This window comes from Aquarana catesbeiana, linkage group LG06 (assembly GCF_042186555.1).
Source record: "Aquarana catesbeiana isolate 2022-GZ linkage group LG06, ASM4218655v1, whole genome shotgun sequence".
Lineage (NCBI taxonomy): Eukaryota > Metazoa > Chordata > Amphibia > Anura > Ranidae > Aquarana > Aquarana catesbeiana.
Genome location: NC_133329.1, coordinates 77,344,142 through 77,359,641, shown reverse-complemented (window position 1 = coordinate 77,359,641; position 15,500 = coordinate 77,344,142). Strand labels below are relative to the sequence as shown.

The 15,500-nt window shown below is 40.5% G+C and overlaps 1 protein-coding gene across 1 annotated transcript; it reads right to left on the bottom strand.

The window, feature by feature from the left end:
• Window positions 1-11,412: 11,412 nt before the first annotated feature.
• LOC141148002 (olfactory receptor 1G1-like) lies at window positions 11,413-12,363 on the bottom strand. The gene has a single exon (XM_073635157.1). The coding sequence runs from the start codon at window positions 12,361-12,363 to the stop codon at window positions 11,413-11,415; it is 951 nt and encodes a 316-aa protein (XP_073491258.1).
• Window positions 12,364-15,500: the final 3,137 nt, after the last annotated feature.

Below are 15,500 nucleotides of genomic sequence, written 5' to 3'. Positions count from 1 at the left end.
TCCAATTTAGTTGCCCTTCTCTGGACTTTTTCCAGCTCCACCACGTCCCTCTCGAGGACAGGTGACCAGAACTGGACGGAATACTCCAGATGTGGCCGGACCAGAGATTTATAAAGTGGCAGGATAATCATATTATCTCTGGAGTAAATTCCCTTTTTTATACAAGCTAATAGTCTGCTGGCTTTGCTTGCTGCAGCTTGACATTGCCTGCTATTGCTCAGTCTATCTTCTGTCAGGACCCCCAGATCTTTCTCCAACCTTGATTTCCCAGAGGTTCCCCCCCCAGTGAATAGTTTGCATTTATATTCCTAGCCCCCAAGTGCATCACTTTACATTTTCCAACATTAAACCTCATTTGCCATGTAGTTGCCCACCCCATTATTTTATTCAGGTCTTTCTGTAAAATTTGTATATCCTGATGTGAAGTTATTGCCCTTTTTTTGTGTCATCCGCAAAAGCTGAGATTGAGATATCTATACCGAACTCTATATAATTGTCCTAAGACAGAGCCTTGGGGTACCCCACTTACCACTCCAGACCAGTCTGAGTACACGTTATTTATCACCACCCATTGTACATTACCCTCTAACCAGTTTTCTATCTATGAAAAAACTCTGTGGTCTATGTCTATAGATCTGTTTGTAGATGAAGCGTGTATGGGGAACTGTATCAAATGCTTTTGCAAAATCTAGATACACCACATCCACCGGCCTTCCCTTATCTAGATGGCAGCTCACTTCCTCATAGAATGTTAACAGGTTGGTCTGGCAGGAACGACCCTCCATAAACCCATGCTTATTTCTGCTGATGATACTGTTTTCATCAGCAAATTCTTGGATATAGTCCCTTATCATCCCCTCCAACAGTTAACATACTATTGCTGTAAGGCTGACTGGCCTGTAGTTTCCAGGTATATGTCTCCGCCCTTTTTTGAATATTGGTACCACATTGGCTTTCCTTCAATCAGCTGGTACCATTCCTGTCAATATGCTGTTCATAAAGATTAGGAACAATGGTCTGGCTATACCTTGACTGAGTTATTTGAGGACTCTTGGGTGTAAGCCATCTGGTCCTGGTGATTTATTTGTGTTAAGCTTTTCTACTCTTCAGGACAACAGCTTCTGTTAGCCACAAGGGTACATACTGCAACATGTTACTAACAATACAGTCATGGTCTGTATACCCCTCCTTTTCCTTTTTTAAAATCCGAGGAGAAGAAAACATTTAGTTCAGTTGCCTTCTCTGTGTCATCTACAGTGGGGACGGAAAGTATTCAGACCCCCTTAAATTTTTCACTCTTTGTTATATTGCAGCCATTTGCTAAAATCATTTAAGTTCATTTTTTTCCTCATTAATGTACACACAGCACATTATATTGACAGAAAAACACAGAATTGTTGACATTTTTGCAGATTTATTAAAAAAGAAAAACTGAAATATCACATGGTCCTAAGTATTCAGACCCTTTGCTCAGTATTTAGTAGAAGCACCCTTTTGATATAATACAGCCATGAGTCTTTTTGGGAAAGATGCAACTGATTGCGTTCTTACACTTATTATTGCATTCCTTCTAGTGTTGAAATGCTGATGATGATCCATCTCCTTTATAATTTTTAAAGGCCATTTTCTCTCTTTAATAAGCCTTTTTACGTTACGGTTTAGCCACCCAGGTTTAACCTACGCATCAATGCAACATAAATAAAATAAGCATAAAGGTCAATTATACTTGGTGAACTTTTTTGTGAGTGGAGGCACAAGGTGAACCGGCACGTTATATCTGAAGTCTACACCTGTGGAGTTTTTTCTGGGCACTTACTGGAAAAAGAGTTTGTAAACAAATGCAAATATAACTGAAGAGGTAAAGAACAAAAGAACAAAGTATAGTGTATAATAAGATTTTTCTTCAATGTATTTTTGTGTTGTTTTTGTTTTACAGCACTGTTCATCACACCATTAATAAGTGTACACTACATTATGTATTTATTTTATTAAATAGCTGCAGTCATTTTGAATTTATTTATTTTGGGTGGAATATTATTTTAATCTTAAAGTAATGGTGCTCTCCAACAAAAATTAAGTGTCTGAACAAGGACCATCATGGCAGGATCACTAGGAATTATTTTAATGAAATGAATTAACTTACATTTTAAATTAGCAGATTTAATTATTTGTCAGATTTAGAAATTACATATGTGATTTTAGTGTTTGGGTTTAGATCTGCTTTAACTTTTGGATGCATTCATTTGCAGAATCTTGACCCCAAGTAACCTCTTCATTGTCCTCTTTAATATACAGCTTAAAGAATGAGGAAATAAAGGTTTTAGCATGGATATGATTGTTGTATACAGGACAGTGAAGATTTGTTCCAGGACATTGTATGGTTCAGGGCCGGATTAAGAACACCATGGGCCTGGTGCTTTGCATTTTTATTTTTTTATTTATTTTTATAAAAAGCCCCACCAAAATCCTAACAGTTTTTGTTATAACAAATTAAATTACATAGAGAGAGGGAGGATGAAAGAGAGAGAACAGGGATGAGAGAGGGGTGAGGGATAAGGGAGGGAGGATGAGAGAGAGAGGGGGATGAGAGAGAGAGGATGCGCATGAGCATGTGTGGGAGTGACAGCAACACAGCCTGGCCAAGGCAAGTGACTGAAGGCACAGAACCTGGAAGGAAGACAGGGTGAAGTTGGAAGCACCCGAGACCGGCCGGATTGATCACAGCGCAGCGCTGGAGGGCTCAGTCTGACAGGTAAGTGTACCCTAATGTGATAATATGCTGTGCATACTAGTACATTATGGCATAACCTACCTCAGGGCCTCTAAAAAGTAGTAATGTTAGCAAAGTTTACTACGGCTTTAATATCACAGGATCCCAGGAGCCTCTCATGGGGCACTCTACTGACCATGGCCATCGGGCAGTACCCAAGTGCATAGTTGCCAACATTTCAAAAATATTTTCAGGGACACTTTTTTTACCAGTGGTATATTTAGAGTAGCTGCCATCCCCTATGTTCCTCTATACATCACAGTAGTAATCAGAAAATTAAATGAGTACTAATAATGGGCAGAAAAAATATGAGGACTGAGAAGATTCCCTTTAGTTAAACTAACAAAAGTGTGCCCATTCTAGAGCTGGTAACATTGAGGATATTCAATATAATTTTAAAGAACTGTTTTTGTGGGTAAGAGGCATAGGGGAGAAGTATGGATGGTATAAAAGTGGGAAGTATGTGCAGGTGAGGGAGAGGAATGTGGAGGGTATAACAGTGGGCACTATGTACAGGAGAGGAGTGTGGAGGGTATGGCAGTGGGCACTTTGTACAGGAGAGGAGTGTGGAGGTATGACAGTGGGCAGTATGCACAGCAAGGGGAGTGTGGTGGGTTGACAGTGGGCACTATGTACAGGAGAGGAGTGTGGAGGGTTTGCCACTGGGCAGTGTGTACAGGAGAGGAGTGTGGAGGGTATGATGGGGGCAGTATGTACAGGAGAGGAGTGTGGAAGGTATTATTGGGGCAGTATGTACAGGAGAGGAGTGTGGAGAGAAAGACAATTGGCAGTATGTACAGGAGAGGAGTGTGGAGGGTATGACAGTTGGCAGTATGTACAGGAGAGGAGTGTAGAGGGTATGATGGGGCAGTATGTTCAGGAGAGGAGTGTGAAGGGTATGACAGTGGGCAGTATGTACAGGAGAGGAGTGTGGAAGGTATGAGAGCTCTGCACTATGTACAGTAGAAAAACAGAAAAACTATACTGCGCTATTGGAACACATAAACTAAAACTAAAGCAGCTACTAAAGTGAGATACACACACAGATATATTAGGAAAAAAATGTAGCAGTGTTAAGGAATATATCAAAAACGAAGTGATTTATGAACTTTATATCATTATCACTGTTGATTATTTATTTTATCGATTCACTAAAGTAATATTGTTGAAACCAACAAAATCACAGTATATACGTATAGTTTATCAGAAATGAAACTTTTCTTCAGTAAAGAGCTATTCGTGAACAAAATCCATAAACCAGGTGTGAATAGATGATTTAGATTGGTTGCGGTGGAGGATTCATCCCCTATCTAAGTGTCAGCACCACACAAAATGCGCGCTTACCGCAAGGCAAGCTGTAGAAGCCTGCGGCCAATTACCCAGCCAGGGCCTTTATCCAGGAAAGACAAAGGGGACCAATGGCACAGCAGGATCCTAGGGATGTGGTCAGCAGACAGCCCAGATCACCTGGGTCCCGGTTTCAGATAAAGTGGTCAATTTCAGATGTCGCTCAGATGTTCCCCAGAATAAAAAGAACTCACCATAGCGTAATTCTGACGAACCATCATTTAATAAAAAAATAGAGTAACACTTACAATATCAAGGATTAAAAACAGCATGACAGCTGGCCGGCTTGTACGAACGCCCGTCCACTTGGACTGCAACACATGATGACGTCAGCACGTAAGCTCCTCCTGATGCACGTTTCGTCATATAATGACGTAGTCTGGATTTTGTTCACAAATAGCTCTTTACTGAAGAAAAGTTTAATTTCTGATAAACTATATGTTTATACTGTGATTTTGTTGGTTTCAACAATATTACTTTGATGAACTTTATATCATTATCACTGTTGATTATTTATTTTATCGATTCACTAATCACTTAGTTTTTGATATATTCCTTAGCGCTGCTATATTTTTTCCTACTATGTACAGTAGAGGAGTTTTTAAAAGTGGGCAGTATGTACAGAGGAGAAGTGTGGAGGGTATGACAGTGAGCAGTATGTACAGGAGAGGAGTGTGGAGGATATGACAGTGAGCAGTATGTACAGGAGAAGAGTGTGGGGGTATGACAGAGGGTAGTATGTACAGGAGAGGCATGTGGGGGGTATGACAGAGGGTAGTATGTACAGGAGAGGAGTGTGGGGGTATGACAAAGGGTAGTATGTACAGGAGAGGTGTGTGGAGGGTATGACAGTGGGCAGTATGTACAGGAGAGGAATGTGGAGGGTATGACAGTGAGCAGAGTTGTCCCTAGTGTTCCATCAGATTATTTGTAGATTTCTATGTCCAAGAAGGATATTGACTTGTGGTAAATTTCAGATTAAGTCTGTTCAATGACAAATAATCCATAAACTTAGTTCTTCCTTGCTGGCATCCCATACCATAAACACGTCATCTATGTACCTGTACCAACATAAAATGTTAGCCAGATACATAGAGAAATCCTCCTCCGCAAAGATGGTACGTTCCCACCCCCCCAGGTACAGGTTGGCATATGATGGGGCACAAAAAGTCCCCATCGTAACCCCCTGCACCTGGGGGTAGTGGGAATCATCAAAGGTGAACACATTTTTGGTAAGGATGTGGTAGAGCAACCATAAAATGAACACACTGTAAGGCCTGGCTAATAGATCCATCTCAGCAAGGAAACTTTCAATCACCAATATTCCTAATCTGTGAGGGATACTACAGTATGAGGCCTCCACATCGATGGAGACCAAAATACTGTTGGGGGGGGTATGGTAATGTCATGTAGCTTCCTTAATAGGTCCACAGTGTCCTGGATATACGAAGGAAGACTGAATACATGGGGTCGTAGCCATGCATCCACCAAATGACTCCCCTTTTCTGTTTTGGCTTCTATTGCTGATATAATTGGGCGACCACGTGGCCTGGTCAAATTTTTGTGGGTTTTTGGTAGCGCATAAAAGGACGGAGTCCTAGCATATGGAACCTGGATAGCCTCAAGATTGGAGGAATAGCTTCCCCCTAGAAGAAACTGTCTGCTCCATATGAAGTAGATGGTGTGTTCTTAGACAGCACAGGTGAGGATTTATTAACTCAAGCATGTGGAGATTGCAAATTGGAGGAGCCTGGGATTGATTAGACGCCATTCAGTACTTATAAGTGGTGTAGGTTGGAAGAGGAGTGATTCTGGAGGCTGTGTGAGTTTGGCTGTGCACTGGAGAGGTGAGCAATGAAAATATTTCCTTCCCTTTTGTTTATACTCTTGTGTTTGTGTTGAAAATGTCTATGGATACACCAAGTGAGTAGCTACTGGTGCTACTTGAAGGCAAACATTATTTTAGGTGTTCATAAAAGTGATTGGCCATTAAGTATGATGATATGAAAGTCCCCCGTATGGGAAATTAACAGTTTAGTTTGGTATGTCATTATAAGGATAGCATGAATTTTGATGGGTTTTTGTGTGCCTTTATATACAGTATTCATAGGCTGAAGCTCACTTGCTTCCATTATGTGATATGGCTTAGAGAAGTCCCGTGATATATTTTTTCTGATACAGTTGGTTGTGGAATACTGCTATTGTATTGTAGGTAAGGAGAATGGAGATCTCTCAGCTAGCTGTTGGGTGCATATATAAAGCAGGTAGAGCTATGCTGTTTGGTTTATTAGTTGTGCCTTGATGGGTGTTACAGGTTCCTCAGTATAACTACCATGATGATTCTTTGGGGATACTAATCTTCAGGACCACCATTCTCTTGCTTTTTCAGAAAAACAATATCTTAAATTGGTAAGTTTAAACATAATACATCTTATATATGTAGCCGTCCCTCCTTTTTGGTCTAGTGTACATTACCTTTAGATTAACCACTTCCCATCCCTCACATAGTAATATGACGGCTGCAAGGTGGCTCTGTCATCCCGGGTGGCCGTCATATGACGTCCTCGGCTTCCCCGGCCGTCTAGGGGGCTCCACGTCACTCGGGAGCCGATGCGCGTGCCCGGTCGGTGGCCATGATGTCCCACAATTGCTTGTCAGAGAGCAGGGACGTGGATCTGTGTGTGTAAACGCACAGATCCACGTCCTGCCAGGGGAGAGGAGACAGATTGTGTGTTTCTTGTATATAGGAACACCGATCGGTCACCTCCCCCAGTCAGTCCCCTCCCCCCACAGTTAGAATCACTCCCTAGTTAACACATTTAACCACTTAATCGTCCCCTATTGTTAACCCCTTCCCTTCCAGTGACATTTACACAGTAATCAGTGCATTTTTATAGCACTGATTGCTGTATAAATGTCAATGGTCCCAAAATAGTGTCAAAAGTGTCTGATCTGTCCATCGCAATATCATAGTCCTGACAAAAATCGCAGATCGCTGCCATTACTAGTAAAAAAAAATAAAAAACAAAAAAAATGCTATAAATCTATCCCCTATTTTGTAGGCTGAATAACTTTTGCGCAAACCGATCAATATACGCTTATTGCGATTTTTTTTTTTTTTTTTACCAAAAATATGTAGAAGAATATATATCGGCCTAAACTGAGGAAGAAATTTGTTTGTTTTTTTGTCGCTTTTTTTGTTTATAGCGCAAAAAATAAAAACGCAGAGGTGATCAAATACCACCAAAAGAAAGCTCTATTTGTGGGGAAAAAAATATCCAAATTTCATATGGGTACAGTGTTGCAGTGTTGGTAGAGCCTGATATGCAGCTGACAGCCTCTCTTACACCTCTGACTCGAGGCCCCTGCTAGAGCAGACAGGAGGCGCGGGAGTGCAGTCACACAAGTGCCTGGCAGGATCGCTGACAGTTGAGCTGGACTGGAACTCCTAATGGGACTGTGGAGAAACACCAACACAGAGGAAGACCAGGAACAGCAGTAAGCAGGATACTGGAACACCACAGGCTGAGGAGCAGATGCAGCTGCAGGTGGGATGGCTGCACCCAAAGGGCTGGAGAGAAGGCAGGTACAGACAGGCTGGATCATACACAGGCGGACAAGTCAGGAACTGATGCAGAGGCTGGAGCGGAGTCAGGGTACAGGCCGGATTGGCAACGAGCTGGCAGCGAGGTAGCAGAAAGAGCAGGCAGATGCAGAGTCAGAGACAAGCAGGGGTCGGATGCAGGCAGAAGGCAGAATGTCAGGCAGGGGCATAGGGAAGGTGGTTAGGGGGGGCTGAAGCCCTGAATGTGATCCCAAAAAGCCCCGAGTCTATGGAATGCTGCATTCCATTGTCAGCCCCGAGCGCCGGTGCCGGCACCGGGACTGATCTGATTGTGAGTGCGGGCCAAAAGTGTCCGAAAGTAGCCGAGTCCCCGAGTGCCATAGCGGCTGAGTGTGGCCGAAAGTAGCCGAGTCCCCGAGTGCCATAGCGGCCGAAAGTAGCCGAGTAAGTCCCCGCGTGCCATAGCGGCCGAGTGCGGCTGAAAGTGGCCGAGTGCTGCAGCTCCCGCCTTCTGGAGCGGGACGTGTGATGTGACGTCCATCTTAGCCTGCAGGCTCCAGAAGGCGGGAACGCTACATCCCCACTCGGGCGGGCCGCTTTCCTCTCCTCCTCGGCTCCTCTCTGACGGTGACAAGTGACTGACTGCCTGCTGTGACCGCACACCACGGCTGAGGTAGGTCAGACACACAGTGTGTGTATGTAGGTCAGTGTATATAGGTCAGTGGTCAGTGTATGTAGGTCAGTGGTCAGTGTATATAGGTCAGTGTATATAGGTCAGGCAGGTCAGTGGTCAGTGTATATAGGTCAGTGTATGTAGGTCAGTGTGTATATAGGTCTGTGTATATAGGTCAGTGTATATAGGTCAGGCAGGTCAGTGGTCAGTGTATATAGGTCAGTGTATGTAGGTCAGTGTATATAGGTCAGTGGTCAGTGTATATAGGTCAGTGTATGTAGGTCAGTGTATGCAAGTCAGTGTATATAGGTCAGGCAGGTCAGTGTATATAGGTCAGTGTATGTAGGTCAGGCAGGTCAGTGTATATAGGTCAGGCAGGTCAGTGTATGTAGGTCAGTGTATATAGGTCAGTGTATGTAGGTCAGTGTCAGGCAGGTGTGTTTACTGGTCAGCATTGATGGGCACTGGTAAGTCACACAACCCCACCACCCAGCCCAAAAAAAGCCGCGCCACCCCCCCTCCAGTTTTTGGACTTCGGGCTGAAGCCCCTAGTCTTTTTGCCACCTAGCAACACCCCTGATGTCAGGAACAAGCCAGGTCAAACAACAGGAACAGATATCAGATACTGGATAGCAGTGATACATAGGGAATGCTGTAGAGCAGACAGCATTGAGTCTGGGTGCTGACCCAGTTTACATAGCCTATTTTGGTGCCATGAACTGTTACAAGGTGCGTGTGCAGCATTCTCCTAACAGGAATTGAAAGTTCAGGACATCTTCTGGCCTTCCTGACACTATCTTAGCATTTTTGGGGTTCAGCAATGGGAGTAGATTAGTTGAGCCAAAACAATACTACCCTTGCAAGAGAACATCTAAATCAAAATTGCAATGATGTCTATGGAGCCTGTACAATATTTTTTTATATTTTTCATAGAAATATATCCACTTAAATGTAGAATTTTGAAATGAAAAACTGCATACTGTGTGTCCTTTTAAAAATGCAGCCTATTCCAACTGCTTCAATGCTGACTGTGAAGTCTGTACAATATTTCCAGCTGTTGTCTCTGAAATAATACACTCTGGGTATTTTTTCATGATAAAACCTGCCCAGTTTTTAAAGCTGCAGTCCAATAAAAAGTCTGAATAGTGTGTATGGCGTCTGTACAATATTTCTGTTTTTTTTCTCAGATTTTTTTTTGTTTCACGATAAAACCTGCCTTGTCTCTCCCTCTTTAATTGTGGCCTAGTAAAACTGGTTAACTAATGTGAAGTTGGTCTATACAATATCTCTGAATGCTGTTTTTGAAATAATACACTCTAATTATTATTTCATGATAAAAACCGCCTCATCTTTCCTTCGTATATTACAGCCCAATCAAGCTGCTTATATACTATCCAGCCACTGCACTATACAGTATGTGCGGCTATTATCTCTGAAATATGCCACTCTAATTTGTATTTTAGAATCACAAATGCCTTGTTTCTAGAGTGTGGGGTTGTGGTTTCGAACTGTTTTTGCACAATCTGGTTTGACATTTTATTAAACTTTCAAGACAATACAGTGTGATGCCACAAAAAAAATGAAGTTCCCAGTGTTGCTGTAGAGCATTTTACTTCATTAAAATGGTATGGCAGCTTTTGCAGTGTCACTAACAGCTTCACACTGTTGCTGCTGACCTCATAAAGGAAAAAAAATTAAAGACACCCCAAAAGAAAACAAAAAAGGCGGGAAAGCAGTAACACAGAAATAAAAATTGCTTTTGACACACACAAAAAGGAAAAAAAGTAGTTAAAAGGAATGTTGAGTCTTATCAAATCACAGTGAATGCAGATGAACTTACACTCCACTATCCCTAGCCACATAAACTGCAAATCACTGCAACATATCAGTGGCAACATACAACACTAAATATAGTATCTTGTATAGCAGCACTGTATAGCTCTGTAAAAGCAAACTACACTAGCAACCTCTCTCTACCTAAAAGCTCTGTCAGCTGTCTCTCACTCTCACTAAATTCAAATATATTGACAAAGGACTGACAGGAGAGCGGCTTTTCATGAGCTGGTACTTTAGCCATAAAACCAATATTTGCCCAAGGCTGGCACCTGACCAGATGTCTAGTGCAATGAAGGCTAATGAAGACTTTTTGCAATGCATTGTTACATTCAGCTGGGCATTTCCCACTGAATGACCAAAAAGTTCACCTTATATTAAGACCTTAGAGTTCAGAATGAGTTAGGTATCTATTTACTCGGCGTAACATCATCTTTTTACAATATACAAAAAAATGGGCTAACTTTACTGTTTTCTTATTCTTTTATTAAAAAAAGTGTATTCTTTCCCAAAAAAAGGCCGCTGCGCAAATACCGTGTGACATCAAATATGACAGCAAAGACAGCCATTTCAGTCTCCAGAGTCTTTTCTAAAAAATATATATATATATATATATATATAAAATGTTTGGGGGTTCTAAGTAATTTTCTAGCAAAAAATACTGATTTTAACTTGTAAACAACAAGTGTCAGAAATAGGCTTAGTCTAGAAAATGGGTAAGTCATTATTGTTGGCATTAATCAATGTCCATGACTGGACTAAAATAAAAATTGTTAATGCTTTTTATTTTGTCAGGAAAATAAGAAGCAAATAATATTATGCATTTCAACAGACGGCGTTAAATACTACTTTTCATATTTTCCAAATTCTTTTACTACCTGCATTTCATTATTTACATAACTCAGTAACTCAGGCTGAAATGAACACACACAAGTGAATAAGTAAGAGCAAAAATCCCCCCTCCCTCTCCCTGAGTATAACGCCATCTAAGGTTTAATGTTGATTACCTTGTCTGAAAAGACACAGCAACTGTTGTGATTTAACAAAACAACCCATAGTGATCAGGGAATCATTTGCTATTCTGTATATTACATTTTTAATTGTAAAATAAAGATCATGTGTTATAGTGTTTATTGTCAAAAAAGTACAATACCTCAAGTTAAGACTGTATTAATATTTAAAAATGAAGACAGTTCAACATTAAATGCATTTGTCATTGTTTTCTTACACTTTAAACTTGTTTGCTTTTAATTTAAAATGTACCACCACTAAATTATGCAAAGCTTTCTTCACATCTTTATTGCGTAAACTGTATATCAGAGGGTTTAACATTGGAGTAATAGCTGTGCAGAGCACTGTGGAGATTTGTTCTATAAAATCTGAATATTTTGAGGGTGGAATAACATACATCGAGGCGCCAGTTGTATAGTAGAGCGTGATGACAGCTAGGTGGGATGAGCAGGTGGAGAACGCTTTCTTCTTCCCATCTCTTGATTTGATCTGTAAAATGACATTAAGTATTTTGATGTACGATGTCAAGCTACACAAAAAGGGAAAAAGACCAAACAGTACTAACTCCATATATACAATGTAGTAAAACACTTCTTTGCCAGCACATGAGATCTTTGTAAGAGATTTAGCCTCACAAAAGAAATGGTGAATTATGTTGGACTGGCAGAAGGACATCATTGATACTGGGAGGGTCATTAACAAAGAATTTATTGATGCCAATAGCCAAATTACAAATATAAAAAAGATACAAATGTTCTTCCTTAACAGATGTTGATAGTGCAAAGGGTTACATATAGCAACATATCGGTCATATGCCATAACGAATAAAAGAATATCCTCTGCGCTAGCAGCCAGGAGAAAAAAGTAAGTCTGAGAGAAGCATTGCATGAAGGATATTGTGTTGTTTCCAGATAGAAGCATGCCCAGCATTTTAGGGACAGTGGCTGTGATGGAACATATATCTACAAGGGACAAATTGCAGAGAAAAATATACAAAGGGGTGTGCAAGTGATCATTGATGTATATCAAAGTCAAAAGGAGGACATTCAATAGCAAACCAATTAAATATATACTGAAAAAAATGCTAAGCACAAGTGATCTATCACCAGTTTTGTAGAAAAATGGTACAATTTGGAAGTCATTCTGGGATGTGCCATTTACCATTTTAGTCTACGTGCAAAGTAAAAGGTTTGTGTTAGTTGTAGCCCTTGTGACTCAAGAAGGGAAGTGATAGAATACCATAACAATAAGAGATAACAAGGTCAACTGTAATAAAAAAAAGTAATATTTTTACATGAAACATTACAATGAGTACATCACTGGTAACTTACTGTTATTTAGTAAAAAAAAAAAAAAATAGTTAATTTATGTCATAAAAAAAACACAATATAGAATTTTGAATTTGAAAAGCCTTGTACAAGCAGTTAAAATACTGATATGGGAATGACTTACTCATCCTATGCAGTCAGTTTTTTTTGGTACAGAGACACCCTACCCAGATAGCAGTCAGGACTTTTATTTACACTACAGCACCAACATAGCTTATCAATAGCATGGCAAAACACCTCCAGCTTGCTGAATGGACAATGAAGAAGCATCAGCACACTGATAAGGTATTCCTCTGTACATCTAATTTCAAAGCAAAATGACAGTTTATTTATTAATCTTTTTTTTAGGATATTTACAAAATGACCCCAAAAATCACCACCGCTACGCCAACAACCCCAAACTGATGGCATTCAAAACACGAAATATATATACAATAGTGTTTGTTAAACAATAAATAAATGGGAGATAACTTGCCTTTGAAATATACTGATGTGCTTTCTTTTGGAAACTGCTAAAGAGAGAAGGGATTTTATACTATGTGGACTACTGTAATGTTACCACTTAATAAAAACAAGAACACCTATGGGGATCTTGAATTATACTGTTTTTGTCTTGTCAACCCTATGGGATATGTTTGTAGCCAGGTGCTTGGCTAAGAATAGAGAGTTAGAGAAACACTGGCTGTAGCTGCTGCCATATGGTGCTAAACTGGTTGACAGCTATATCAGCAAAGGGAGGGAGCTGCTGAGCAGGAAGAGGTCAATAGACTGAGTCAGGCAGCACTGCACTGTGGCAACTGTAGTCCAAAAGTGAGAGACTCCATTGCAATCAAAAGCTTTTGAACTGCATCTCCCAGAGAGAGGTTGCCAGAAGGAGGGAAAAGAGCTGCATTTTCTCAGGCTGTATAGGACACAGCTTCCTCTTGCCATTAGGGAGACTGGAGAGTTCACATTACTGTCCAGTGTTCACCATTAGAGGTGGGCTGAACACCCCCCCCCCCCCTGTTCGGTTCGCAGCAGAACTCCCGAACAGGGGAAATGTTTGGCCCCAAACCGCAAACTCCATTGAAGTCTATAGGAGCCAAACATGAGGAATCAACAACAGTCCCCACTTTGAAGGCTTATATGCAAGTAATTCGCCATAAAAAGGGTATGGGGGCCCGGGTACTGCCCTGGGGGACATGTATCAATGCAATTATCATTTTTAAAGGAGCAGTGATTTTATTGATGCTTAAAGTGCAATAAAAATGAAAAATTCCTTTAAATATAGTTCCTGGGGTTCCCCTTAGTCTGCCTGTAAAGTGACACATCTGTAGCATGTATAGAACCTGCTGCAGCAAAAATGGCATTTCTAAAGAAAAAAAACAAATTGCATTTAAATTGATCCATGGTTGCAATTGGCGGCAGCTGGCTATTTGAAAAAAATTAAGAAAAAAATTACTTGGAGTCCCCCTCAGTCCATACCAGGCCCTTTGGGTCTGGTATGTATTTTAAGGGGAACCCCATGCCAAAAAACATTGTGGAGTCCCCCCAAAATCCATACCAGACCCTTATCCGAGCATGCATCCTGGCAGGTCAGGAACGGGGGGGGACAAGCGAGCACCTCCTGAACCATGCCAAGCCACAACATGGGGGGGGGGATCTTTGGGGCAGGGGGGCTCTGCCCTCAAATAGTATAAATTTTCTGAAAGAAAAGACCCTAAAGAATAAAATGATGGTAGTTGTACATTTTTAAATCACATGATAATGGTGCTAATATTTATCAAACCCAAATTTTCATTAAATAACTAAAGATAAATGTCAGTACCCATAATTGTCCATAGGTGATGAATTAAAAAACCTTTTACAGGTCATCAGTTTAGAGTTAATCTTGAATGACAGTCCTAGAACTATTTTCATCACTCTAGCATTTACTATGATATCTAATGTGTAGTGCAATTGTTATTTTTTTGTAAGTAGTCACACCTGATATGAGTATTTATCTTCATACATGCAACTACATGAAGTGGAGCCCCCTATATGATTGCATAATTGAAATGACAGGTCCACTTTAAAGAGACTTCAAATGTCTATAAAACCCCATATGACACTTCTAGACATCAATGAACCTGATCAAGCAAAGATCATGCTTTATCAGCCTCTTCTCTGGCCAGCACTAGGAAATGATGACTCAGAAGTGACCAAAAATAGCTTGTGGCTTTTGGGTTCATTCACCAGCAGGGAAATCAGATGCCTTGCAGCTGTAACAGCAAAATGATTAAAATGCGTACCTAGCCAAAATCTTGGATAGAGTGGGAAGATGTAGAACCCCATGTCAGGCTTTAACTGTTCTCTTGAGCTCTATTCAAGAGATGTCTCCTTAATTACTATCCCTTCATCAATGGTTTAACCACTTGACCACTGGGCACTTAAACCCCCTTCCTAACCAGACCAATTTTCAGCTTTTGGTGCTCTCACATTTTGAATGACAATTACTCAGTCATGCAACACTGTACCCATATGAAATTTTCGTCCTTTTTTTCACACAAATAGAGCTTTCTTTTGGTGGTATTTGATCACCTCTGGGTTTTTTTATTTTTTGTGCTATAAATGAAAAAATACTGAAAATTTTGTAAAAAAATGAATTTTTCTGCATTTTTATTATAACATTTTGCAAATAAGTAATTTTTCTTCATAAATTTGGGCCAAAATTTATACTGCTACATATCTTTGGTAAAAATAACCTAAATTAGTGGATATTATTTAGTCTGTGTGAAAGTTATAGAGTCTACACGCTATGGTGCCAATCACTGAAAATTGATCACACCTGATGTACTGAGGCCTATCTCATTTCTTGAGACCCTAACAAGCCAGGCAAGTACAAATACCCCCCAAATGACCCATTTTTGGAAAGTAGACATTCTAAGGTATTTAGTAAGAGGCATGGTGAGTTTTTTGAAGTTGTTATTTTTTCCCACAATTCTTTGCAAAATT

Bases quoted from the DNA above. Each gene is read 5' to 3' on its own strand.
- LOC141148002 (XM_073635157.1), bottom strand. From the start codon at position 12,363: ATGGTAAATGGCACATCCCAGAATGACTTCCAAATTGTACCATTTTTC.